General features: G+C 37.5%; 1 protein-coding gene across 8 annotated transcripts; it reads left to right on the top strand.

Annotated features, from left to right (window-relative positions):
• The first annotated feature begins 74 nt into the window (after positions 1–74).
• Positions 75–26,927, top strand: METTL4 (methyltransferase 4, N6-adenosine). 8 transcript variants are annotated; one of them, XR_009690758.1, is made up of 11 exons: positions 75–396; positions 1,053–1,257; positions 2,229–2,362; positions 3,020–3,416; positions 4,876–4,938; positions 8,575–8,944; positions 11,325–11,394; positions 17,500–17,674; positions 20,107–20,179; positions 20,562–20,653; positions 26,725–26,927. XR_009690758.1 is itself a non-coding variant. In XM_061130705.1 (11 exons), exons 4-11 carry the CDS (start codon positions 3,027–3,029, stop codon positions 26,730–26,732), a joined length of 1,275 nt encoding a protein of 424 aa, XP_060986688.1. In that variant the 5' UTR covers positions 75–396; positions 1,053–1,257; positions 2,229–2,362; positions 3,020–3,026; the 3' UTR covers positions 26,733–26,927. The 8 variants fall into 8 exon arrangements, 4 of the variants coding, with proteins under 4 accessions (XP_060986688.1, XP_060986686.1, XP_060986687.1 ...); XR_009690757.1 differs by having other exon boundaries at positions 20,559–20,653; XR_009690760.1 differs by lacking the exon at positions 26,725–26,927 and adding an exon at positions 26,454–26,488.
• Positions 26,928–27,674: the final 747 nt, after the last annotated feature.

The raw sequence follows: 27,674 nt of genomic DNA, 5'->3' as shown, positions 1-27,674 counted from the left end.
TTTTCGTGCGCAACTCTCGTACGCAATTCTCGCGCGCTGCTCCTCGTCGCCGGAAGTTTTGCGTGTTGCTGGGGCGCCGCCACCTCACCGGCTGCACTGGCATTTCCTGGCCACTGTAAGCGTCCTCTGCAAAGTTAGGTCCGACCTTTGAATTTAACGGTGAATGTCGGAGCGCTGTACATCACTGAGTAGCGAGCAGAGCGCTCCAGGCCTGGAAACACGTTTTTTTTTTTTTTCTTTTTCCGTACAGCAACATGGCCGCTCCCATCGACTCTTAGAAAAGGAGAAATTTTGTTTACCACCCCCCTCCCCCACTTTGTTCTGAAAAGCGTGTCTTTCAGGATCTCTGGGTTAGACGCGTGCTGTTTCATGAAGCAAGTCTGGGAAGGCGGCGAGGTAGGCGTTAGTGACGGCGGAATGTGGGCGCAGTCGGCCTCAGGGTCGCGCTGCTGATGTAGACAGATTCTTTACGGTTGAGCTAGCAGGGAAGCCCAGTAAGCTACTTTGCTAAAACGGGACATCACCCGCTTCCCTGAGTTTGAACTCAGAGGCAAACACAGCCCCAAACCTGAAAAGTGGTGGGAGTGACAGGGGAGCTCAGAGCTCCAGGACTGGATACCTGGGTCTTGTAGCAGTTGTGCCATCAACGAGTTGTACATACTGTCGTGGTCCGCGTGCGGGTTGGAAAAGGATTTCCAGACATGAGACAGAATGAGAGGGAAATACAGTTTATTAGAATGGGAGACGCTGTTAAAACAGCGGGCCAGCTCAAGGGAAAACCGACGTTGAACAGGGGTCCTTAGTCCACTTTTATCCCCAGGGTACAAGGAGTGGAATAGGGGTCTTGCGGGTCATTTGCTGATTGGATGAGGCATGTATACCGGGTGGGGGGAGAGTAGGGCAAATACCTTCTCTTTATGGAGTAGGAGGGGAGACAGGTTATACTGTTCCATTAATAGTTAGAACATGGGGAGGGAAGGACCATAAGGGTCTGGTTTTTCTGTTCCTGCATTTCAAGACCCTCCTTGGTTTTATCTGCTCTTTCGTCCTAGGGTCACCACATACTTTAGGGCAAGTCACCTTTCCTGTGTGAGTTTCAGCCTTCCCATCTACACTTCTAGCGTGCACTATCCGTTTTAAGATCGCTTCACCACAAGTGATGACTCTGATGCTCAGTTGCCTCCACTCTTGATACCCCATGGGCTGTAGCCCGCCAGGCTCCTCTGCTCATGGGATTTTCCAGGCAAGAATACTGGGGTGAGTTGCCATTTCTTCCTCCAGGGGATCTTCCTGATCCAGGGATAAAATCCCCGTCTCCTGTGTCTCCTTTGGCAGAAGGATTACTTTACCACTGAGCCACCTGGGAAGCCTGATGACTCTGAAGGGAGGACCAGTAACAGAATTACTGTCACCAGTAGTAGTTATTGATTGCTTTGTGTGAAACAGGAGCACACACTTAAAGTTAGTTACCTCAAATAATTCCCTAAACTGCCCCCTAAGATGTCCTAAAATGATAAAATCGAAGCTCAGTGAAATCAAATGACTGGTCCGTGGTCATAATGCTAATGCAAATGGTGTTAGAAATTTCAATCTATATACATTGCTACTGTTATTAACTGCGCTATTAACCGCTTAATGTATTTCTTATTTTATTTTATTTCTTATTCTATATCCCCTTTTAAGTTCTCCACTACACAATGTTTAGTAAGGAAAATCCAGAACTTAACGCCTTTTTTGGTCTTTTTTTTTTTTTTTTTTTTGGCTGTGCCATTTGGCCTGTGGGATCTTAGTTCCCTGCCTGGGACTGGAACCAAGAACCTGGAATCCAGACTCTGTGAAAGCCCAGAGTCCTAATCACTGGACTACCAGGGAATTCCCTAAAAACTGTCTTTTAGGAAAAGATAAGTTCTGAAAAAACCTAGTTGCCAGAAGAGGACTGCTTAGAACCAATTGCAGATCCGGACTCTTTACCTTGCAGTTTTACTAGGGGTTAGTGCTTCTGATAGCCTGTTAAAATTGCATTTTGCTCTGTTTTGACTCTTTCTGCACTCCATTGGTAACAGTAATTAGTAAAGCAGTTGTGCTGGAGGGGCTTACTGTAGTAAGTGTGGTTTAAAAACGAGCTGACACCCCAACAGCTCCTATGGAAATTCTGTGGTCTTCTCTAGGCTTATGTCATTTAACAGGCTGAATTCTCATAGGTAATGCAATATTCTTTGGTTTGACAGGACACTCACCATTTGAGGATTCAGTGTCTTCGTGACTTGTAGCTGTAGACCTACTGGCTAGAGCCAAGTGCCAAGCAGGAGGTTGTAGGGAGGCTCGAGAAACAGGAGGATCTCATTGGGATTCCAGAAATAAGGTCAGGTTTTCACCCTCTTTGGTCAAGTTGGCTGAAATTTTTGAATTATCAACCCTGAAATTAAAAGTTTACATTGTTTTAGACATAGAGAATAGACTTATGGACACGGGGAGCTGGGAGGAGAGGGTGAGATGTATGGAGAGAGTAACATGCAAACTTACATCACCGAATGTAAAATAGATAACCAACGGGAATTTGCTATATGTCTCAGGAACCTCCAACAAGGGCTCTGTGTCAACCTGGAGGGGTGGGATGGGGAGGGAGACGGGAGGGAGGTTCAAGAGGGAGGGGATGTGTGTATATCTATGGCTGATTCATTTTGAGGTTTGACAGAAAACAGCAAAATTCTGTAAACTAATTATCCTTCAATTAAAAAATAAATATTGAAAGAAGTTTATATTGTTTTAATGTTTCATTGCAATGTTTTATTTTAGTTTTTCTTAGTCCTACTATACATATTAACAACTCAAAACATTTTAAATTCGCGTCTGTGTACATTCAGCTTTATATACTTGCACATAAAATCTATGTGTGTATGAAGTATATTTTTATTGAAAAATAGGACATTTAAGAATTTCTCAGGGAAGTTTTATTTCTAGTCAAACTAGCGTTTTACTTCTAGTCTCTAATTCCAAGAGGTGTTTGGATGTTTTAAAGGAAGAGAATGTCTGTGGTGCATGAGCTGTTACCCGGATGGCTGCTGGATCACCTCGCTTTCATTAACAAGATAAGCTATGAACTTCACCAGCATCATGAGCCTTGCTGTAGTAAAAGCCAGCCTACTTCTTCTGTTCACCTTGATTCTCTTCACATGGATTCTGTGTCCTCTTTTGGAGCCTCTGCTACATTTGTTGCTTCCACCAATAAGCCAAAGAATGATGATAGAGGAAATTGTGAAATGTTCATACAGAAATACGTATTTCGATCTGAACTGTTTGATGTCAGCAAACCTTATATAACTTCAGCTAGTCACAAAGAGTGCCAAGAAAGTAATGAAAAGGAAGATCTAGTAGATGATGTTAAGAAAGAAATCTCCATTTCTGTTAATGGCAAGGTAATAACTCTTAAGAAATTTTTATTTTTCTACAGAGAACACAAATGTATTATTCCAGTGTCTCAAATATCTTGTGATTTACTAATTATAAAGAATAGTCAATAAATCATAGTGATACTTTAGCATATCCAGAGTAATTTTAATTTTTTTGCTAACATTCTACCATTTTTAGAAAGCCAAATTTGCATATTTCAAAAGTAAGCAAAGTTGATTCAAAAGTGAATGCTTTGTAAATTAACAAAGCTACACACACACAAAAACCCTGTTTGCTTAGGTTTCTGTATTATGCATGTTTTTACATATATTTTTGCTCAAAAACATGTTTTGTTCTCTATAAAATTCTAAAGCAGTGTATAGATTTGGGGGGAATTTTAGAGATTTTTCCTTTGGGGATAAACTGGTATAATAAATGTTTGGAAGAAGGGTAATATTTTTGAAAGATTTCTAGTAATAAAAGTAGAAAGTTACTATGGAAAATGTGTATATTCTTAAAGTATATATATTTGTAGACACATCGGTGTTATCAGAAGTTTTGAGAATGCCATTAGGGTCAAATTAATTATGCTTTAATACTTTTTATGTACTTGAAGAATTCAGAGATAATTATACCAAGTCCATTTCAGATAGATTATATTAATATTTTTTTTTGTTGTTAGAGATAGGAGTTACATTCATTATTCAACCAATAAATGTTTCTATATGCTGTTGCAAACAGAGTAAGGAAACAAGATAGATATAATCTGCTTTTTGGATCTTATAATTGAGTGGGGAAGAAAGATAACAAATAAAGCATGTTGAGAAGTATAATAAGGAAAGTAATAGAGATTCCATTTATTTATTCAGCCAGCAAACTTTTGTTGTTAGCCTGCTAGAAGTTTGCAACCATGTAGGCATTGAGATTTCAGGAACAAAAAGTAGAAAGTCCCTGCTGTGTGTTGTACTCACATGTTCTTTGGAGTTGTTAGATGTAGGACAGATATATCTTATTTGTACCCAATCTTCAGATTGTGCATAAAGATCTATTAAAAGTACATTGCAGATTTTTTTCTTTGGTGTAGAAATTAAGAAATTTCAGAATAATTACCCCATATAGCAACTGATAAATTACACTGGTGACTCTTTATTACAGTATCAGTTTCCTTGTGTCTATGGATGTCAGTGCTGCATTTTATTATATTGTTCTAGTTCTTTCTAATAGGAGATGAGGCCTAGGTGGCCTTTTATCACCCATTAAGTTTGCAGTAATAGTAATAATAATTATGATTATTTGAGAAAGTTTACCTCCCTAGTCCATACTCTTTGCACTTCTTTCAATCTCAGTAGTTAATTATTAAGTCTTAAAGAATGTGATAGACAGTATGGAAAATGTGAAAAATAAAAAAGAAATATTAATGTATTTCAAAATATCAATATTGTGATGGATGGCCATAAAGTTTTTTCCCTGTAATTTACTCTTTAGAAGCGAAAGAGATGTGTTGCTTTCAATCAAGGTGAACTGGATGCTATGGAATACCATAGAAAGGTACGGTGTAAAATGTTCATTGATGACATTGAAAGGTTAATGTGAACTAGTATAAGTAAAAGGACAATGTGAATAAGGGTGGTCTTAAAAATCAAGCAACCATTTTGATCAAGGTTAGAATTTAACAGTGGAGTGGTTTACTGTTACTTTTATAGTAATTAACAATTTAAACCAATTTTTATTAAAACTCCATATACTTAACATACATTTAACATACATAAACTTATGCTATATTGGTAAAGTCTAGAAATTTTTTAAGTTATAAAAGTGTACTGTCAGTAGGTAAAAGATAGCATAAACTTCTGCTACATTGCTTAAGCATATATTTCACATAAATAAACTTATGTTGTATGAGTGTGGTGATATCTTATTGAGGATTTTAGCTTGCATTTCCCTAGTGACTAATAATGTTGAGAGTCTTTTCATTGCTGTACATCTATATACATTGTTTGTTAAAGTTGTTTAGGATTAATGTTGATTCATCTTTGAATATTTTATGTGATTCACCAGTGAGATTATCTAGGCCTGGAGTTTCCTTTTGGGGAAGGTTTTTAGTAATAATATCAGGTTCTTTAGTAGAGCACAGGGATTTTCAGATTTTCTGCTTTTGCTTATGGCAATTTTGGCAAGTTGTATTTTCCAAGAAACTTGTCCATTTTATCCAAGTTGTCAAATTTATTGGCATGATGTTGTTCATAGTATTCTTTTTCCATACTTTTAATGTTTATAGGATTTGTGATGATAAATGATCACCCTTTTCATTGCTATGTTGGTGATTTGTATTCTTTCTTTTCTAGCGTGGGTCTTGTTTTTTGGTTGTATTTTTCAAAGAACCAGTCTTGTAAAAAAATTTTTTTGGTAGCTTTTTTTCTTTTTTGTGGCTATATATAACATAAAATTTACCACTTTAACCACTTTTAGGTGTACATGTTAGTGGCACTGAGTACATTCACATTGTTTTCTAATCATCACCATTATTTATATCCAGAATGATTTTGCCATCCCAACTGAAATTCTACCCATTAAACAGTAACTCCTCATTTCCTCTTCCCCCTACATGCCACATTTTATTTATCTGTTCTTCTGTTCATCCACATTTGGGATGTTTCTGCCTTTTGGCTGTAGTGAATAATGCTGCAGATATAACATGTATATATAAACATGTGTAAACACATACATGTTTATACACTCACACATAAACATGAGTGTCCCTACTTTCAGTTTTTTTGGGGAGTATACCCAGAAGTGGCCTTACTGGATCATATGATAATTCTGTTTCTAATTCTTTGACGAACTGCCTTAGTGTGTTCCACAGTGGTAGTACCATTCTGCCTTACCACCAGCAGTGCATAAGCATTTCCAGTTTCTCCATATCCATTTCAGCACTTATTTTCTGTTTTTATTTTTTTTCAGTTGCCATCCTAATGGGTAAGAATGGTGTCTCATTGTGGTTTTGATTTACATTTTTCTGATGATCTTTGATGTCGAGCATATTTGTATGTGCTGTTGGCCGTTTGTATGTCTTCTTTGGAGAAATGGCTGTTCATGTCCTTTGCTCATTTTTAAATTGGGTTTTTGTTGTTTTTGGAGTTCTTTTATATTCTGAATATTAATCCTTTATCAGACACATAAAGTGATGTCAAGTATATTCAAAGAACCAGCTTTTAACTTAGTTAATTTTCCTTACTGTCTGTTTTCTATTCTGATGATACTTGTTCTCTATTATTTTCTTCCTTTTGGTTTACTTTGCTCTTTTTCTGTTAATAACATCTTAAAGTAGAGCCTTTTGTCAGTGAATTTAGATCATTTTTCTTTTCTAATATAAGCATGTAAAGCTGTAAGTTTCCCTTGAATTGCTGCTTTAGTTGCATTCCACGTATTTGGATATGTTGTATTTTCACTTTCATTCACTTCAAAATATTTTCTAATTTCCCTTGTGATTTTATCTTTGACCTATATGAATTATTTAGAAGTCTGCTATTTCATTCTCAGATATTTGATGTTTATCTTAATATCTTCTTGTTATTGATTTCTAGCTTAAATCCATTGGAGTATAAGAATATACTCTGATGTCAGTCCTTTTAAATTTATTGAGTTTTATTTTACAGTCCAGCATGTGAATTATCTTTGTGACTGTATTGTGTGCTATTTTTTATGTATTTTTGAATATGTATTCTTTAGTTGTTGGATACAGTGTTCTATGAATGTCAGGTTAAGTGGATTGATAGTGTTGTTCAGAACTTCTGTCTTTAGAGATTTTTGGTTTATTGGTCTATCTTTTGTTGGGTCGATTTTGCTTGGGTGAGTTTAAAATGAGGATTTAAGTCTAAGGCTGATGATTATTCCCTTTTACTGACACAAAACCTGTTATGCACCCAGTACCCCTGTCAAGAACAATGATGAACTGTCTGAGATCTTACTTTATTTGGAGGCTAACAGGTTAGCAAGATTTTATTAAAACAGATTTAGATCAAAGTAATAAAGTAACGAGTTTATTAAATTAAGAAGTCACATGTATGTACTGGTCACTGCTCAGCTGGAGACTTGACCTTCTGCAACTCTCAAGAGCTCTCCGTCTGTGCAGCTCTCTGCTCTGGTGTCCTCCCTGCAAACTCTCGCCGCCTTGGCCTTTCCAGACTCCCAGCTCTGGTTCCTTGGCTCCGAGAGACTGCTGGTCTCTGAACGAGTCTCCTCCCTGTCCTGCTACATGAAAACTTTCTCAAGGCAGTAAGCTGGAGCAATTGGGTTTCATTTTATTTAGGGAGTACAATTCTGGGGCTTCCCAATGGTGCAATGGTGAAGAATCCGCCTGCCAATGCAGAAGATGCAAGAGATGCAGGTTCAGTCCCTGGGTTGGGAAGATCCCCTGGAGGAGGACATGGCTGGAGAATGTCAGCCATGAAGAATTTCTGCCTGGAGAATCCCATGGGCAGAGGAGGAGCCTGGTGGGCTACAGTTCATGGGGCCACAAAGAGTTGGACATGGCTGAGTACATGTGTAATTGTATTAATAATAATATTCTGCAGTGCTTGACATCCACCCGAGGTCTGAAAGCCTTTTTTCTGAAAATAACTTTTTAAAAGTAATTTCAGATGAAAAGTACTCCATCTTATCCAGAAGCAGTACTGGCTTTTAATTTTATAATTATTTTGGTTCTGTTATTGCAAAACTTTTAAAATTATATTCATTTTATAGAGTTGACTTTTTCTTCTTTAACAATTCAAGCTATATTTTTATGAAATCAAAGATATGTTTATTTTAAAATTAAATTACTAGAAAAATTAAGATTAAATGTGATTAAAACTTAATTCTTTTTATAGACTAGAATTTTCACTGCTAGAAACATTATCAAATTCATCTTATAAATTTTTAAGGCTTTTTTAAAATATATATTGTTTGGTTATTTAGTTTCCAGTGAGTTTATGAGATTTATATTATTCCACAGTTAGGAAATAGCCGTTCAAAGGTATAGTCACACTTTCTTTTTCTTGTAGTATAAAATTATTTTATTGTAGGCATTAAGAATGTTGGTTTTAATCCATAAGTTGAAATATTCAAAGCATAGTAGGAAACTTTATTATTTAGAAAATTGTTTTAATGTCAGTGATGTTTTAATATACTTAAATTCTATTACAGATCAGGGGGCTGATTTTGGATGGATCCTCACAGTTAATCCAAGAAGGTCTCACAAGTGGCTTTCTTCATTCATGTTCTGAAAAATGGAACAAGTGCAGTGAGCCAATTACTCTACCACTTGATACCTGTAATTTGTCAGAATTGTGTGAAATGGCAAAGCATTTGCCTTCTCTGAATGAAATGGAACTTCAGACGTTACAGTTGATGGAAGATGATGCCTCTGTTACAGAGCAGGATTTATTTTCACGGGTTGTTGAAAATACCTCTAGCTTTACAAAAATGATTACTTTAATGGGACAGAAATACCTGCTGCCACCAAAAAGCAGTTTTCTTTTGTCTGACATTTCTTGTATGCACCCACTTCTGAACTGTAAGTAGTTATTATGTTTATTATTAGATAATTTTTCTGTGGCCTCAAAAGTCAAGAGCAAGTCTGAATGTTGAGTGAGCATCAGCATTTTGTGATAGGGTGAATAATTTTCTCTGTTTTTTTTTTTTTTTAATTTAAAACTTTAAATTCAGTTTTAAAGTGCTGACTTATGCTTTAAAAATTAAAAAAATAAATCTTATTACAAGCAAGCTATCAAAAACTTAACTAGTCCCCAAGAGAATAAATATATTTACTGCTCTATACTTAGGAATTCAGGGTACAATTGTGTTTGACCAAATAATTTTTTTTTTTGACCAACTAATTTTAACTTTTATTCATAGCAAAGTAGAAATGCTTCAAATATGAATGTTAATTCCGAAACTATTCTTAGACTTTTAGGTTACATTTTAAGCTATTTTCAAGTTTATTATCTAAAGTTTCTCAAAAGTATTTTCCCGTGTAAAGTTGAAAATTTAGGTATTGATGTTCAGAGTTATCTACACGTAAATTTGAATTTGGATTTCTGAAGCTTAACTATGAGTCTTTACACACTTCACAAAACTGAGCCTCAGTTTCCTAATCTATAAAATGGATATGATGATACCTACTTCTGAGGGTAATTTTGAGGATTAGTTGAGATAATTTGCACCACAAGCTTAGCTCAGTGATATGTTTCCAATAAATTATAACTATCATAATATTCTAAGGGATGAGATAAGAGATATATTGGTTAAATTGAATTTAATCTGCTCTATACTGTTATTTGTACATTTTGTAGCAAAATTTTAGGTTATTAAAGTAACATAGCTTATTAATGATAAGCTTCTTTTAATTACTTTCAAGCCGTTTTAAACATGAGTGGTTATTCATGTCACAGTGTCATAAAATTCTTCAGGGTAAATGACAAGATAACAAAATAATGAGAAAATCATGCAATATTTGAACATTTTTTTCCCCATTCTTTCTCATCTTTGTTACTCTAATCGTTTAAAAACCATTACATCCTTATTTTAATTTGCATTCTTTTGATTACTTATGAGATTGTCCACTTTAAAAAATATACCTTTGTGTATAAAAGGGAAAGGGACAGCTTTTCCTTATAGTAAAATCCCAATTAATAAATGTAGGTGGAAAAAAAAATAAATGTAGATGGAATGATGTAACTAGGAAATTTCTGTTTGACACATAGCTTAGTACTTGGGTGTCAAAATAGTGGGTGAAAAGATGAGATGCAGGCTATTTGCAGAGTCTTCAAGTATGTCCCTACCAGATAGTTAATAATTACTGAGGTAGAACTGGAGAAACCTGGCTGACAGCACTTTAACCAAACAAAAGACTCAAGGTGGTATCACTGATCATGAGACACTCTGACACCCTGTGCTTCCTGCTGATGACCAGCCAGTAGTAGTCTTCAAAAGTATCAAGGTCAAAAAAGATAAAAACTGAGAAACTTTTCCACATTGGAAGAAATTTATGAGACATAGCAATTAAGTGTGATTTTGCTGGGGATCCTGGACCAGGGAAAAGGATACTCATAGACAATTGGGGACATTTTATCAATGTTAAGGTCAGTATGTCAGTTAAAAAATTGAAGTTTTATTTCATGTAAAAAGTGAAAAAAAAAAAAGGCAAAAAACCCCACATCCATCCTGTGTTTGAAAGGACCATTTTAATACGGCTGCCAAGACTTACATAGGGCATTTACAAATCCTCGATGTCTAGCTAGGGGCTTCCCAGGTGGCACTAGTGGTAAAGAAGTGAAGTGAAGTGAAGTCGCTCAGTTGTTTCTGACTCTTTGCAACCCCATGGACTGTATCTCACCAGGCTCTTCTGTCCCTGGGATTTTCCAGGCAAGAGTACTGGAGTGGGTTGCCATTTCCTTCTCCAAGTGGTAAAGAACCCACCTGCAAATGCAAGAGACAGAAGAGATGAGGGTTCGATCCCTGGGTTGGGAAGATCCCTGGGTTGGGAATATCCTCTGGAGGAGGGCGTGGCAGCCCATTTCAGTATTCTTGCCTGGAGAATCCTATGGACAGAGGAGCCTGGCGGACTACAGTCCATAAGTTTATAGAATCGGACATTACTGAAGCGACAGCACAGTGTCTAGCTAAGGGAGCTGTAGTTATTTTTAGGAATGGTGCAGCAGGTGCAATTACATTAAAATCCCAGAGGTACTAAATTATAAGGGGAATCTCAGTTTTTTTGGATGAATTATTCTATTTGAATAAATGCCACAAATCCTTTTTTTTGCCAGCATATTAAATATATTTGCCAGCATATTTATGTCCGTAGTGAATGCACTTCATTGTTGAAGAACATGTTTAGTTTTTAAAGTGGTACAAGTAGAAGGTATTTTCTGAAATCCTTTCTTTGTTTTCAGGTAAGAAAACATATGATGTGATTGTGATAGATCCACCATGGCAGAACAAATCAGTTAAAAGAAGTAACAGGTAAGTGTGTCTGTTACATATGCTTTCTGAAAGCTATAGTTGTTTGTACATTATAGTTACATAAACTGAAAGTGTTACTTTATGGTACACAGTGTCTGAAAAACTAAAACACTTTAGTTTTAAAATTTTAATTCCATTAAGTGAGTAGGTTAAGTAGGTAATTCTCTTAAACTAGAACTATATATAGATATAAGAATGTTAAAAGTAAAAAAAAAAAGAATGTTAAAAGTAATGTTTATTAAAGATGAAGGTTGCTGACTGAATTAGTTCAGAAATATTCCTATAACACCAAAAGACAACATTTTTGCCTTCTTTGAGGCTTCCCTGGTGGCTCAGATGGTAAAGCGTCTGCCTGCAATGCGGGAGACTTGGGTTCGATCCCTAGGTCAGGAATATCCCTTGGAGAAGGAAATGGCAACCCACTTCAGTACTCTTGCCTGGAAAATTTCATGGACAGAGGAGCCTGGTAGGCTACAGTCCATGGGGTTGCAAAGAGTCGGAGACGACTGAGCAACTTCACCTTTCACTTTGCCTTCTTTGATATCAAACTCTAAAGTTTTGAAATATGTGCCAAAATATAGTGTATTCCTTAGTAATCTGCTGTGAATGAAATTGTCTAATTCATTCTGAAATTTGTTTTAATTTATGCCACTGTTCAGTTTATGTAACCTTTTAGAGTGATAAGTTCAGTTAGTAAATAAGAAGAAGTTAAATAGCTTTTCAAAAAACTAAAAATTTCCCTCTAGTTCCGGTGAATATCTTCAGTTATATTTCGTCTCACTCTTCAGTCTTCTAGACTGAACAATTTCTGTTACCTTGACTTAAACTTCGTGTGAAATTTCTTCTCCTCCACAGTTATCTTCAGTTTCCTTATGTTTTTTGTTTATGAGCTGTACCAATAATTGGATTTTTCCCTCTTAAAAGTTGCAAGGATCATACAAAAAATTCATCTATCTATCCTCTATATGTGTGTATTTGTGTGTGTGTGTGTAGATATCTGTATATATATATAATTTTTTTCTGAACAGTTTGAGAATAAGTTATTTAGGAGAAAGAGTAAGTTACTCTGAAATATCTATTCTGTATTTCTTGAAAACAAAGATATTTTCTTATATAATCATAGTGCAGTAATCAAAATAGGTAATTAAGTTTCCTTTTCAATTTTCTAGTTTTCCTTTATTAATAAGAATCATACAGGGAGTTACTGTGATATATGCATTGTTCCCAGTTTTACCATCTGTGATAGGCAAAATAGTGTTCTTTCCGTCCCCACCCCCTACCCCTGTTCCACACTCCCTTCCATGTCCTTATCTTAATCTCTGGAATTTATGAGTATGTTAGGATACATGGCAAAAAGAAATTAAAATTCCAAATGGAATTAAGGCTGCCAAGGAAAGGAGATTACTATGCATTATGTGGATAGGCCAGTCCATAGCTAATCACAGCTAGTGACCGAGAGGAGATCCCCCACGTACAAGGTCAGGAGCAGCGGCTGCGCTTTGCTGGACTGGCCGTGAGGAGATTCCCCACTTCCAAGGTCAGAGAAACCCCAGTAAGGTGGTAGGTGCTGGAGTGGCTGTGAGGAGATACCCCATGTCCAAGGGCAAAGGAGAAGTCCCAGCAAGACTGTAGGAGGGGTGAATTCGCGTTTAGAATCAAACCCCATTCTCGCCAGAGACGCTCAGAGGGCATAAACAAACCCTGTGTGCACCAGGACCCAGAGACCCCACAGAGACTGAGACAGAACTGTGATTGAGCGTCTCTGTGGAGGTTCGGGTCAGCAGTGGCCTGCCGCAGGGACAGGGGCTCTGGGTGCAGCAGACCTGGGTGTGGTGTAAGCCCTCTAGGAGGAGGTCTCCATTTACCCCACCATAGAGCTGCCAGAACTTACACAGGCCTGGGAAATAGACTCTTGGAGGCCACAAACAGAACTCTGTGCACCAGGACCCAGGAGAAAGGAGCAGTGACCCCACAGGAGACTGACCCAGACTTGCTTGTGAGTGTCCAGGAGTCTCCAGCGGAGGCGTGGGTCGGCGGTGGCCTGCTGAAGGGCTGGGGGCACTGAGTGTAGCAGTACATGCGTGGGATCTTCTGAAGGAGGTCGCCATTCTCTTCATTACCTCCACCATAGTTTGGCCCTAGGTAAATAGCAGGGGTATCTCCTCTCAGCTGCTCGTTGCTCCAGCGCCATGCATTCAGGTATGACCTAAATCAAATCCCTTATGATTATACAGTGGAAGTGAGAAATAGATTTAAGGGACTAGATCTGATACACAGAGTGCCTGATGAACTATGGATGGAGGTTCGTGACACTGTACAGGAGAAAGGGATCAAAACCATTCCAAAGAAAAAGAAATGCAACAAAGCAAAATTGCTCTCTGAGGAGGCCTTACAAGTAGCTGTGAAAAGAAGAGATGCGAAAAGCAAAGGAGAAAAGGAAAGATACCCATTTAAATGCAGAGTTCCAAAGAATAGCAAGGAGAGATAAGAAAGCCTTCTCAGTGATCAGTGCAAAGAAATAGAGGAAAATAATAGAATGGGAAAGACTAGAGATCTCGTCAAGAAAATTAGAGATACCAAGGGAACACTTCATACAAAGATGGGCTCAATAAAGTACAGAAATGGTTTGGACCTAACAGAAGCAGAAGATGTTAAGAAGAGGTGGCAAGAATACACAGAAGAACTGTACAAAAAAGATCTTCATGATGCAGATAATCACGATGGTGTGATCACTCACCTAGAGCCAGACAACCTGGAATGTGAAGTCAAGTGGGCCTTAGGAAGCATCACTACGAACAAAGCTAGTGGAGGTGATGGAATTCCAGTTGAGCTATTTCAAATCCTTAAAGATGATGCTGTGAAAGTGCTGCACTCAACATGCCAGCACATTTGGAAAACTGAGCAGTGGCCACGGGACTGGAAAAGGTCAGTTTTCATTCCAGTCCCCAAGAAAGGCAATGCCAAAGAATGTTCAAACTACTGCACACTTGCACTCATCTCACACGCTAGCAAAGTAATCCTCAAAATTCTCCAAGCCAGGCTTCAGCAATACATGAACTGTGAACTTCCAGATGTTCAAGCTGGTTTTAGAAAAGGCAGAGGGACCAGAGATCAAATTGCCAACATCCGCTGGATTATCGAAAAAACAAGAGAGTTCCAGAAAAACATCTATTTCTGCTTTATTGACTATGCCAAAGCCTTTGGCTATGTGGATCACAATAAACTGGAAAATTCTGAAAGAGATGGGAATACCAGACCACCTGACCTGCCTCTTGAGAAACCTGTATGCAGGTCAGGAAGCAATGGTTAGAACTGGACATGGAACAACAGACTGGTTCCAAATAGGAAAAGGAGTACGTCAAGGCTGTATATTGTCACCCTGCTTATTTAACTAATATGCAGACTATATCATGAGAAACCCTGGGCTGAATGAAGCACAAGCTGGAATCAATATTGCTAGGAGAAATATCAATAACCTCAGATATGCAGATGACACCACCCTTATGGCAGAAAGTGAAGGAGAACTAAAGAGCCTCTTGATGAAAGTGAAAGAGGAGAGTGAAAAAGTTGGCCTAAAGCTCAACATTCAGAAAATTAAGATCATGGCATCTGATCCCATCACTTCATAGGAAATAGATAGGGAAACAGTGGAAATGGGCTGACTTTATTTTTCTGGGTTCCAAAATCACTGCATATGGTGATTTCAGCCATGAAATTAAAAGATGCTCACTCCTTGGATGGAAAGTTATGACCAACCTAGATAGCATATTAAAAAGCAGAGACATTACTTTGCCAACAAAGGTCCGTCTGGTCAAGGCTATTTTTCCAGCAGTCATGTATGGATGTGAGAGTTGGACTGTAAAGAAAGCTGAGCACTGAAGAATTGGTGCTTTTGAACTGTGCTGTTGGAGAAGACTCTTGAGAATCCCTTGGACTGCACGGAGATCCAACCAGTCCATCCTAAAGGAAATGAGTCCTGAATATTCATTGGAAGGACTGGTGCTGAAGCTGAAACTCCAATAGTTTGGTCACCTGATGCGAAGAGCTGACTCATTTGAAAAGACCCTGATGCTGGGAAAGATTGAAGGCGGGAGGAGAAGGGGACAACAGAGGATGAGATGGTGGGATATCATCACCGACTCAATGGACATGAGTTTCAGTAAACTCCAGGAGTTGGGGATGGACAGGGAGGCCTGGCATGCTGCGATCACGGGGTTGCAAAGAGTCGGACACGACTGAGCCACTGGACTGAACTAGCATATCTGTAGATAGGAGACCTAACTGAGGGCATTTCTTTTTTCTTTTCTTTTATTTTTCTCTTCTCCTCTTTTCTTTTTCCCTCTTCTTCACCCATTTCCCCCCAGTCTTTTCTCCTCTTTCTTCCTTTAAAAGGGTATAGTATGTAGAAAAACAATAATGAAAAAGAAAATAAAAAGTAAAAGTGTATAGTATAAGCATATTTATAGGCTGATGGTAAGAAACTACTAGAGAGGTTGAAAATACAGAAGGAGGAGAGTACTTAGCATTACTCATAGACTAGAAGATGGGAATAAAAGAACATAGCTGTAGGGATAAGCTTTAAACACATGAAACCATGCTGTTTCCTTTAAGAGAAAATTAAGAGAAATAGGTAAGTGAAGGTGTATAATGAGGGTTATTATACACACCTGGCAGAGGGTTAGGTGGTTGAAGGAGTCTGAAGACCTTTATTTTGACTGATATTTGGCATATTTCATCTGCCAAGAGTGTGTTTGGGCAAAGGACTTAAGAAGAGATGAGAGTTTGTAGTAGTTGACCAAGGGTAAGTAAAATAATTGATGAGTAGTTTTGAGAGCCTGAGAATGGATTGCCAATTTTCAGTTTAGCATTTTTCTCCATCTGATTTTTTTCTATATGAAGTTGAATAGAATTGTGTTGAAGTTGAATAGAATTTAAGATTGGAGGTTTGCAGGAGTTGTAAAGTAAAGGAGTAAGGGGGTGGTGATCATAGTGCATACAATTGTATTTATTTAGGGGAAGAATAGTTGAGCGTGCACCTCATTTAGATTGTCCTTTGACATCACCCAGGATACTGGCAAGATTTACTTTGGCTAGGCATAAAGATCTTAGAACTTAAGTCTTCATTGAGTATGAAGAGTGAGGATGTAATGGGTTCCATAAGAAGGCTGGAGGCTAGATAGCATAATTCTCAAAGAGAAGGGGGTTTCACACAAAGGTAGATGACTGACAGCCTGGAACTGGAGGGGAGCCAGGAGAATACCGACCTCTCCTCTCATGGCAGTGTATGTTGGGATTGGACAAATGACCACATTGGTTTGATGGGGAGTTATGGAACAAGTAGAGTTCTAACAAGAGAAACCAGGCTTTGTACTACTGATGGCCGGGAGGTTCAGGGCTGTAGAATTTTTTTGTAATGAAAGCATGAGTGTTTCAGAGAGCCCAGTAGAATTGACTGAAGGATGAAAGAAGCAGGATGATAGATTGAGTGTTGGAAATGTGGTGGGATATTGAGACAGTTTCCAGAGTGTTAACGGGGTCTCTGGGCTTCCCAGGTTGTGCTAGTGGTAAAGAACCTGCCTGCCAATGCAGGAAATGTAAGAGACACGGATTCAGTCCCTGGGTTGGGTTGGGAAGATCCCCTGGAGGAGGGCATGGCAACCCACTCCAGTATTCTTGCCTGGAGAATCCCATGGACAGGGGAGCCTGGTGGACTACAGTCCATCAGGTCCCAAAAGATTTGGACATGACTTAGCAAATTCACAAGCGCATGTGTAGTGTACAGATCATCACAAGATTATATTTGCTTAATTTTAAATGGTATAAAAGCATATAGAAAATATTAGTAAAATTACTGAAATGTAATACATTCAGAAGTGATAAAGAAATTTGGCCTGATCATTTTGAGTTAGTATAAATGAAAAGTGGTTATTTCCAACTTACCTGTAACAATGTGTCCACTGGGTGTCACTGTGGCTTTGTATTTAGTTACACAAATAAATAATTGTAGCTTTGTGTTTGTGGAATCAGTATTATACAGGTCTTCTCCTTGCTTATTTTTCTCTTTTGCAGTGAATTTTGCTAATATTTTTTTCTGTTTATTTTTAGATATAGTTATTTATCACCACTGCAGATAAAGCAGATACCTGTCCCTAAGCTGGCTGCTCCAAGCTGTCTCATTGTTACGTGGGTGACAAATAGACAGAAGCACCTGCGTTTTGTCAAGGAAGAGCTTTACCCGTCTTGGTCTGTGGAGGTAGTTGCTGAATGGCACTGGGTAAAAGTAAGTCCCAAAGTTAACGTATTCGTTAACTTTATTTGTTCATAAGGTGCAATGTACAAGTCACATAAAGGTAGCACCTACTTTTTAATGTTTAACATGGCATCACTCTACTTCTTCAACATGGTCTAATTAAAACATTTACTTTGCTGCTAAATACCTTTGTCTTCTTATTCTCAATGCTTTTTGCCTATTTGTTTTGTATCTTTTTGGAGTAGAACCCCAAACTCCTGGTCGTAGGAAATCACTCAGATGGATATCAGGATGATACTTTAAAAAGCTCTGATGGTCTGTAGTTTGAGAGATAGTAAGCAAAAACCTTGGGGGATTTGTCCACCACTAAACATAGAAATTGTCTTACTGTTCATCTTTTTCCTCTTTACTCATCCAAAACTTCAGCTGCCCTTTGTGACTTCTTTTTCTTTTTTCTTTTCTTTGTCATTTCCCACTCCCCCCACCCCCCCCTTATGTTGCTGGGGATGGAAGGGAAAATAGCAAAGAAACCTAGTGTGGAAAAGTTGGGAAAATGCTAGCAGCAAGGCCTTTTATACTGTGAATCTTAACTGTGTTCCTCAGTGCTTGTTTTTGAAAGAAATGATTCCAACTCCTTGATGAGTTGAAAGGTCTTTAATATTAATCTTTGCTTGGTTTCAAGAATACCAAAAAATATAGAAAAGTCATGTGTCATTCAAAGTTCATTGGCTATCCTTTTAAAGGTACGCTGTCTACTTAAATGAATTCCACAAAAGCCATCCTAAATTTTAAAAAGACAAACCAGGTTTTATGGACTGAATGTTTAACATTTATGTTACTGGTCTGTTCATTTTAGACACAGGAGAGGGCTATTTTTAATGTGCTCTGTAGTGTACTGGAGCATCTTCTGAAAGCTGTGTGCATTGTTTGTTTGTACCTATTTTATGACACTTGGCAAACAAGTGCTTATGATTGTTTGTTTGCTTTTGCAGTTGTACTCTGGGCTTAGCTGTGGTTGATTTGCTATAGGATCGTTACGGGCATGTAAAACTCCATTCTACTCTCTCTGTTACGACAGTCCTTTCATAATCAGAAACTGGGACCAAAGTCAGGAAAAGGTTACCTTCTGAAATTAAAACCAGTAAAATGTTAATACATGAAAACTAAGACTGTTTATTTCTAGTAGTAATCAGTTCTAAGAGGTGGTATGATAGTTTAAAAGAAAAATATGTTTTGCTTATTTATGAAATATGTACAATATGTAAACATATGAAATACTTATTAGGTGTTTGCATATGTTGTTACATTAGAGGGAGTAATCTGTGTTGAGTGTAAAGGAATCTAAAGCGTCAGAGTTCGCCAGTGTTTATACAGTGCTGTGTGGAATAGCTGCTGCTATTCGCAGGCCCTAGAGGTGATAAAAGGACTTCACTGGTTTGGTTTTTAGGTACCTTGATATACGCTAAAGGATTCCATAGAGGATATATATGAATATTATGATAGTGCAAATATCTGCCTCCATGCTTAATTAACGAATTGAATATTGTTTTAAATTGTGTTATGAGTTTGATTAGTTAGAGTGAGTCTCTGGGAGTCTGATCAATCACTCCAGGATGAAATGATGAGATTGAATTTCTGGATTTATAATGCCAAGAGGTTAGAACTTGCATTGTCTGTCTCATCAGTTCCCAAGCTACTTTCATTATTAATTTTGACTCTTGACAGTATTTAATGACACTGTTTCCTATAAATAAAGGAAAATACTTTATGGCAATGTGCTTAGTCACATTGCCAGTAATGTAGGTAAATGTTATTTGAATGAACAAATGAATAAATGATGGCATGGTTTCTAGTAACATATTTTAATGAAAAATCAAGAGTTTTATGTGCAAGATGACAGAAATTTAAAATAATGTTTTAGTCATGTAATGCTGCCCTGCCCACTATGGTATGGTATGGTATGGTAGGTGTCACCAGCTATGTGTAGCTCTTTAGCACTTGAAAGGTGACTGGTCCACATTGAGATGAGGTAATAAATGTCACATGTAAGTCTTTTGAATTTAAAATACTTAATATGAAAGACTGTAATATACCTCAGTAATTTTTTGAATTGGCTACATACTAAAATGATAATATTTTAGATATGTTAGATTAAATTAAAAATAATTTAAAATTAAAATATAGTTAAAATGAATTTTACCTCATTCTTCTTGCTTTTTTAAAATGTTGGTACTGGAAATTTTAAATTACATGGGTGGCTTCCATCTGTGGCCCACATTACATTTTTATTGGATAGCAGTAGCCTTGAGGTTTAATAATTCTTTTTCTTTGGTAGAAACTGTATACTGGAAGGAAAAAAAAACCCAATCCTTTTCCTGGATATTTATGGGTGTATGGGTTGTTTTTGTTTGTGTCTCCTTTTTGTCAGATCACCAGTTCAGGAGAGTTTGTGTTCCCATTAGATTCTCCACACAAAAAGCCTTATGAAGGTCTTATACTGGGAAGAGTTCGAGAAAAAGCTGCTTCACTGTTAAGGTAGGAAGGATGATTTTTCAAAGTTGTATAAATGTATTAATTTTCAGACTTTCAAAAATTAACACAGTAATCATTGGTTTTCCTGAATTTTTACATTTTTGAAAATCTGGAAATGGCCCAGACAAGAAAAGTGTGAATGCTAATGGCACATGAAATTGTATATTATCATTTGCTTTATCTAATGTGTAATAGTCATGATTGTAGAAGAGGAAACTATCTGAAATTTCTTAATACTTAAATTGTTGATTTCCACTATTCTCTTCTTAAATTTATTATAAATGAAGATGCTATTTGAAAGATGAAAAGACATCAAGACAACTGTGGCTTAAATGTAATAAATTTTCCTTTAAAATACAATTACGTTGTTGTTCTGTTTCAGTAGGAATGCAGATGTGAAAGAGCTGCCCATTCCAGACCACAAGTTAATTGTCAGTGTGCCCTGTACGCTCCATTCACATAAGCCACCTCTTGCTGGTATGTTTCTATAAAATAGAATTGTTCTGACTTCTATGAAATTGACAAAAGGATTGATTATTGCATTTGAATGGTCTAGAGATTTGGAAATTCAATCAGATATGTGTTATTTTAATTAATATTCTAAAATCATATAGCAGAATTTGGGCATTAGAGAATAGATTGTTGTTTTTTTGTCTTCTTTTTTTGCTCCAGAAACCTTTTATTGTTTGCATTTGGTCCCTGGCTTTGGGGAAAGGGCTCCAGATGGTTAACCAGCTGCTGGTTAACCTGGGAGAGGCTCGGCCAGAGGCCCTGACATCAGGTAGGGGAGCCTGGCCTCCGAGGGGGAGCTGGGCTCGCTGGCCTCTTGTGCTCTGGGAGCGTCAGCCTTCCCAGGAGGTACCAACCTGGCTGGCCTGCAGAGGTTGGTCAGGTGGCCACCACATCCAGGAGGTGGCGCTTCAGGAAGGCACAGAGATGGGGGATCTATGCGAGCAGAACCCAGGGCGTGCAGATCCAGAGCGGCCTGGTTCAGGTCCTTCTCCAGGCCCGTGGTGGCATCCAGTGCTTGTCCCACTTGTCTGGGGGCGGCTCGGGCCTCAGGGAAGGGGGGGATGCTGCCGCTGCCGCTGCGCTGGCTCTGCATCTTCAGAGGCTGCCGGGCCAGCGCATGGGAGGAGCGGGGTCGGGAGCCCTCCAGGGGCACATCATGGCCTCGAATCAAAGCCCACAGAGAGGTGGGTGTCGGAGACCCGCCCACCAGTGGCTGACCACTTCCTCCGCTGGGTGGAATAATTCCCATGGGTCTGGGAGCACATCATCATGGTCGGCAGTAAGGAGCTCACAGCAAAAATGGTGCTGAATGGTCTTGGAGGTTGTGATCTGAAAGAAGTCTGGAGGGTGGCTGGAAAAGGGGTCTGTTAGGTCCAAACTCTGTTGAAGCAGAGATGGATCCGTGGGAACACCCAGGGGACAGTATAGAGTCGTCTTACCTTACCTCAGTCTTTCCTCTCCCACTGTGTTTTAGGGTCCCCTGACTAATGGGGCTCATTGGCGCAACCCAGTGAAGACTGGTGGTACTTCTGAGGACTGTAGTTCGGGGGCTTTATTGTACTGTCAGGGCTTCACCCCTTGCTTGTTCTAAAGCCCAGAGCTTAGAAAGCAGTCTGAGAGATGCTTTGGAGAAGGCAATGGCAACCCACTCCAGTGCTCTTGCCTGGAAAATTTCATGGATGGAGGAGCCTGGTGGGCTGCAGTCCATGGAGTCGCTAAGAGTCAGACAAGACTGAATGGCTTCACTTTCCCTTTTCACTTTCATGCATTGGAGAAGGAAATGGCAACCCACTCCAGTGTTCTTGCCTGGAGAATCCCAGGGACGGGGGAGCCTGGTGGGCTGTTGTCTCTGGGGTCGCGCAGAGTCGGACACGACTGAAGGGACTTAGCAGCAGCAGTAGCAGCAGAGAGATGCTTACAATTCCCTTGATATATAGTAGACAGTCTCAGTTTTATGTTGAGTAGTGTTACTCTTCTGAGCCGTTGGAAAGGTAGTTGCTGTATCTTGCAGTTCTTACTAGTCTTAATGTTTTAGCATGATGTTCATCATTTAATGAAACTAAACAGCAAGGAATAGTGGAAAGTTTTGGCTTTTCAGGTTGACCTAAAGGACCTTGAATCCTGGCTTTGCTACTTGAGCAAGTTACTGATAATTTTCCACCTCAGAGTTGTCGTTTGAAGAGTGAATAATGATATTTAGTCTTTCAGAGTTGTGAGGATTGGTTGCATTTGAAAGTCTGTCACATATAGTAGAAGATCAGTAAATGCTAACTTTTTCAACTGAAAGAATAAAAAAATAGGAAGGAATATAAGTACTTGAGAAATACTGAATTTGACATTCAAAGTTCATGAGCTAGGATACATAGGAAGGTGAATTCACATTCCCAAAAGTATGTTTACTGGTAGCACTCCAGATTTCTCGTATCTTAGATTGCTTATGCAGAAGAATCTTTAGTGTTAATTCATTTGAGAAATATTCCGATGTCTACCTGTTGATCCATTTTTTGACCTAGAGGGATTCTCAGTGAGTAATTGCCTTTAAACTTTGGACTGTGATAGATTCTTTAACGCAAGTAAACATTTGACTTAAATGGAAAGTCTGTACTGTTCTTTGAGAAAAAAATTATGTTTGCTACCAGTTATACTCAGTGGAGGAAATCTAAGGTGTGTTCTTCTCATTTGAATTTTCATTATCATTTGGTGAGTATCAAAGTTTAATAAAAGGTTTGTCTTTAGGGCTTATTTTTTTTACTTTGAAAAATTCAAAAGCCAGACCCAAAAAACCTTTCATTCCCAAATGATAGTTAAACTATTTCTCACTTCATTTTACATAGATTATGTTTAAAGATGAGTCTTAAGATACAAGGTTTTATAAAATAGTGATTAAAATTAGTGTTTTATTACTATTAATAAAAATTAGCACTACATTTTATAGCTTGTATTTATGAAGTGCAGTTCTTCTGTATACCCAGTAGAGAGCAACACAAACACATTTTTAGGATTGAGAATATTTAAAAAGAAAAGTTAGATTTTGAGGGGAAAATTTTTGCATGATTCAATATATGTAATCCTTATGTTTTGGTTAAGTACTGGTAGACAAGAAGTATTTATAATCCTTTATTTTTGAGTTCATGTTTCTGTATAGTAAGTGTCTGTGTTTTGAATGTAGAGCTACATAAGGCCATCAGAAAGAAACTTTCAGATTTCTGCAATATATTTTATTCTGAAATTAGAACTCTAGGATTTGGTTTAATACATGCTGTCTATGTAATGCTTAAAACTTTTACATGTAAATGTTCTTAAAGTGCTTTTTGCAAATTCACAGAATGAAGTGTTCTCTCCTTAACTTCTAAAAACACCAAGGTGTTTTTTTTAAACAAATTTTAGTTTGTTATTTGTACTGCAAAATTTAAAGAACACCAAATTGGCAGCATATTCCATTTCAAAATGATGCATTTACTCTTTTTAAGTTTTGAAATTTCTTCCTGTGGATTGAAACATAAGCCAACAATAGCTATGGCTTTCTAGCCTAATGTAAATTTATAATCTTTTAAGTTTAAAGATTTAAGGTATGAATATAATGAAATAAAAGTATTTGAATCAAAATTTTGGTTTTCATATTGCTCCTTAGAGGAGTTTCTGCTTCTTTTCAGTGCTTTACTCACTAACAGTTTGTATCTGGAGAGTTAAATACAGTTTGATGAGATTCTATGCACTGACATTTGAGTACTTTTCCCCCAGCTGCCTCTTGCTCCCAAGCAGAAGGGGAATGAACTAGCTATATATGAACTATTTCCTCTCCATTGGTTAGAAGTATGTTTTACTAATGCCAGATGTTATGTAATTATTTATATATATGTCATATTTAAATTTATACATGTGAATTTACTTTTAAAAATTGGGATATAAATGCCATATGACATCATATTAGTTTCAGGTGTGTAATATATGATTCAAGGTATATATACATTTTCACTGATCACAATAAGTCTACACATAATTATAATATTTTTTCCTGTGATGAGAACTTTTAAGATCTTACATTTTCATTTAAATTGATATTTAAAATTAGTAAGAATAAAACATTTCCATTAATTTGCCTCTGTTTCTTTTGCTTTGTTTTGAAATTAAACATATGTAGTTAACATTGTAAAAACTTGACTCCTTGATTTTCTGTGTTTTGCAACTAAAAAGGAAAAAAGTGATGCCAAAATGTGTTCCATTGATAAAGTGGGAGAGGATAAATGGGTTTAGGTTTTATGTATTTTTTTCACTTCAAATACTTGGCCATCTTTTTCTGTTAGTTTGTGAAGTCTTAGAAAACATGGATATCTGTTTCTTTTATTAAGTCCCATAGTGCTTATAATGGGTGCTCAGAAATAGTAAACAGTTTTGATTGGCTGATTTCAGTTTGGATTCTAGTTTAAAATGCCAAAGTAGAGTTATTAACATCTTTGTACTGAAGAACTGAACAAACAAGCAGAAGCAAGAAAACAAAACCTTACTACAGTATAATGTTGCTGCTGCTGCTGCTGCTAAGTCGCTTCAGTTGTGTCTGACTCTGTGCAACCCCATAGATGGCAGCCCACCAGGCTCCTCTGTCCCTGGGATTCTCCAGGCAAGAATACTGGAGTGGGTCAGTATAATGTTAGACCACTTTAAAAGTGAGTTGAGGCTGGTGAGGCATTGAATTCATGGGGCAAAATATGGAAAAGTGATATAAAAGTTTATTGTCCTTTAAGACTCTGGGGAAATGTTTCTCACTCAAGGTTAGTAGCATTTAGTTATACACTTTTGAAAGGACTAGAGGTCTCATGTCAGCATCTCCTGCTGCTACTGCTGCTGAGTTGCTTCAGTCGTGTCCAATTCTATGCGACCCCATAGACGGCAGCCCACCAGGCTCCCCTGTCCCTGGGACTCTCCAGGCAAGAACACTGGAGTGGGTTGCCATTTCCTTCTCTAATGCATGAAAGTGAAAAGTGAAAGTGAAGTCACTCAGTTGTGTCCGACTCATAGCGACCCCATGGACTGCAGCCTACCAGGCTCCTCCGTCCAGGGGATTTTCCAGGCAAGAGTACTGGAGTGGGTTGCCATTGCCTTCTCCGTCAGCATCTCCTAGAAGCTATCAAAGCCCAGATTTGAGTTTGTTTGAGTTGTAGGCAATGAATACTTTTGATTCTTTGATAGATAGGATCAGTGTTTTTAGACAAACAATTATTTTGCTGTGAGAGCAACTAAAGAACTTCATGAAATATAAAATTTTTCATATATTACCTTTTAAATCTAACCTCTATGAAGTATTTCTAAGGAACCCTTATCATTCCTAAAGAGAATTTGATGGATTTCTTTGAAGCTCAATCCTATAAAGCTATTAGGAACTATATTTTGCCTGTTCTAATGACTTTTCATACTTGAATTGTTATTTTCATACTAAGTTCCTGTTGAAGAATAAATATACACCAAAAAATATATAGCTCACCAGCAACATGATCAAGGTTAAACCGACTTAAATATTTGTCATTCAAATGAGCATGTGCTAAAAAAAAAAGCTTCTGTTAGTGTAGATTACAGCTATGAGATGCCATTTTCCGAACAAAATACAATGCTCAGTAGTTATGAATATATTGAACAAGGAATGTTTAACTGTGGAAATAATATAGTGAAGTTTTAGGTAAAGAAGTATCTGTAATTTGGAATTGAAGGAATGTTCTCAGTACTGCCAAATTATAGCTGAGGAGGTAAGAGTTATTTGTTAGGAATATGTTCTGAATGTTTATCTGTGTGTCAAACTCTTAACACTAAAGTATGTTTTTGTGGAAACTTACCCTGATATTTATCTTAGTTTGTAAAGTGGATTGTCTTTGTATTATTCCTATATATTTTTGTCCATGCATGGATTACATTTATTAAAAAATAAATTAAGCTAGTACTTGGGAGCTATGTCAGCATTATTGGAAAACTGAAAAGTCACCGGTGTGGGTGTTAAAATCCTCATTTCTCCTCTACAAATGAAAACTGATAAATCAGGACTATTGAAAGTTCTGATGGTATTGTTCTCAATCTCAAGGGTGCTTATTTCAAATGACTTTCTAATTATAAATAGTGAAGTCTATGATGAAATCCTTGAAATTAACTTGCTGTTTTTCTTTTTTAAGGAAACATCTCTGCTTTTCTCCTCTTAACTACTAAAGGAGGTTGATTCCTTCCTTAATAATAATTTTTGTGGTTTTTTTTTTTTTTTTTTTCTTTTCTCTTTTTTGGACAGAGGTTCTAAAAGACTATATCAAGCCAGAGGGAGAATGTTTGGAATTGTTTGCTCGAAATTTACAGCCAGGTTGGACTAGTTGGGGCAATGAAGTTCTCAAATTTCAACACATGGATTATTTTGTTGCTCTGGAGTCTAAAAGCTGACGAGGCTCTTAAAATTGTGCTTTTCTTCGGTTTTTCCTTACTCCTTTCATTCAGATTGATGTTTCCCTTTTTTTTTTTTAACCAACAAGTATGCTTAGAGATGTAAACAGAACTTTGTTTTTCAGCAAAGTGACTAGAAGTGACTGACCGTCATATAATTTCAAGATGAATTTTACTTCAGGTGCACTAGTATTCCACATTATTCTGGACTCTCTACAAATAAAAGAGGTAAGCAGTTTGAAAGAAGGCAAGACTTTGTTATTGAAAAAGTTCAGAAAGCATGCATTATGGACCTGAAGTCATAATTCTGCATATAGGTGTGTTTGTTTAGCCCACGTGGTGTTGTTAAAAAAAAATTTTGAACCATAAGAGAATTTCAGGAAATCAGGAAATTTCACATACTAAGTCTTTAATCATCAGAAGCTCTGGCTAGACAGTCTGTACTGTACTGGCTATACAGTCTGTAGTTTTTGCTGACATCAGTCTGTGGGACCCAGTGATGCCAACATTTGGGAAGGGCCGTGTACTCTTCAGTTTACTAAAGTAACCTTGCCCCATGCCAATCAGTTATATGTTCTACTTGACCCCTGTACAACCTGAATTTAGAAGTTCTTGTTTAGTGTTACATTCTGGAATACATTCAAAGGCCTGTCAAGTACCACATCATTGTACTGAGTTCATGAGACTTTTTTTGGAGGGTTTTAAATTGCATTCATGGTCACTTTTCAAGTATTTTTTAGTTTTGCTTGTTCCTCTAGAAGGAAAAAAAAATTCTTACAATGTTAGAGAGTAAACATTGCTTGGACTTAATTGATATTTATAGACTATTCCATCTGAAAGCAGCAGAATACACATTCTTCTCTAGTGCACTTGGAGCATTCTGTAGGGTGGATCACATGCTGGGTCTCAAAACAAAGCTCAGTAAATTTTAAAAAGTTGAAATCACATCAAACATATTTTCCAACCACAATACTATGAGATTAGAAATCAACTACAGGAAAAAGCTAGTAAAAACTCTAAAAACTGTGACATGCTGATGAAAGAAATGGAATATGACACAAACAGATGGAAAAAC

This window comes from Dama dama, chromosome 27, assembly GCF_033118175.1.
Source record: "Dama dama isolate Ldn47 chromosome 27, ASM3311817v1, whole genome shotgun sequence".
Lineage (NCBI taxonomy): Eukaryota > Metazoa > Chordata > Mammalia > Artiodactyla > Cervidae > Dama > Dama dama.
Note: the sequence above shows the minus strand (reverse complement) of the source record. Positions and strands in the feature narration are given on the sequence as shown.

What these genes read in the sequence shown, in the direction of transcription:
- METTL4 (XM_061130702.1), top strand. Translation starts at nt 3,027, where the DNA reads ATGTCTGTGGTGCATGAGCTGTTACCCGGATGGCTGCTGGATCACCTC. An exon ending in CCATTTCTGTTAATGGCAAG is followed by an intron (nt 3,417 to 4,875) that starts GTAATAACTCTT and finishes TTTACTCTTTAG; the next exon opens with AAGCGAAAGAGATGTGTTGC. An exon ending in ACATAAGCCACCTCTTGCTG is followed by an intron (nt 20,654 to 26,453) that starts GTATGTTTCTAT and finishes TTTTTTGGACAG; the next exon opens with AGGTTCTAAAAGACTATATC.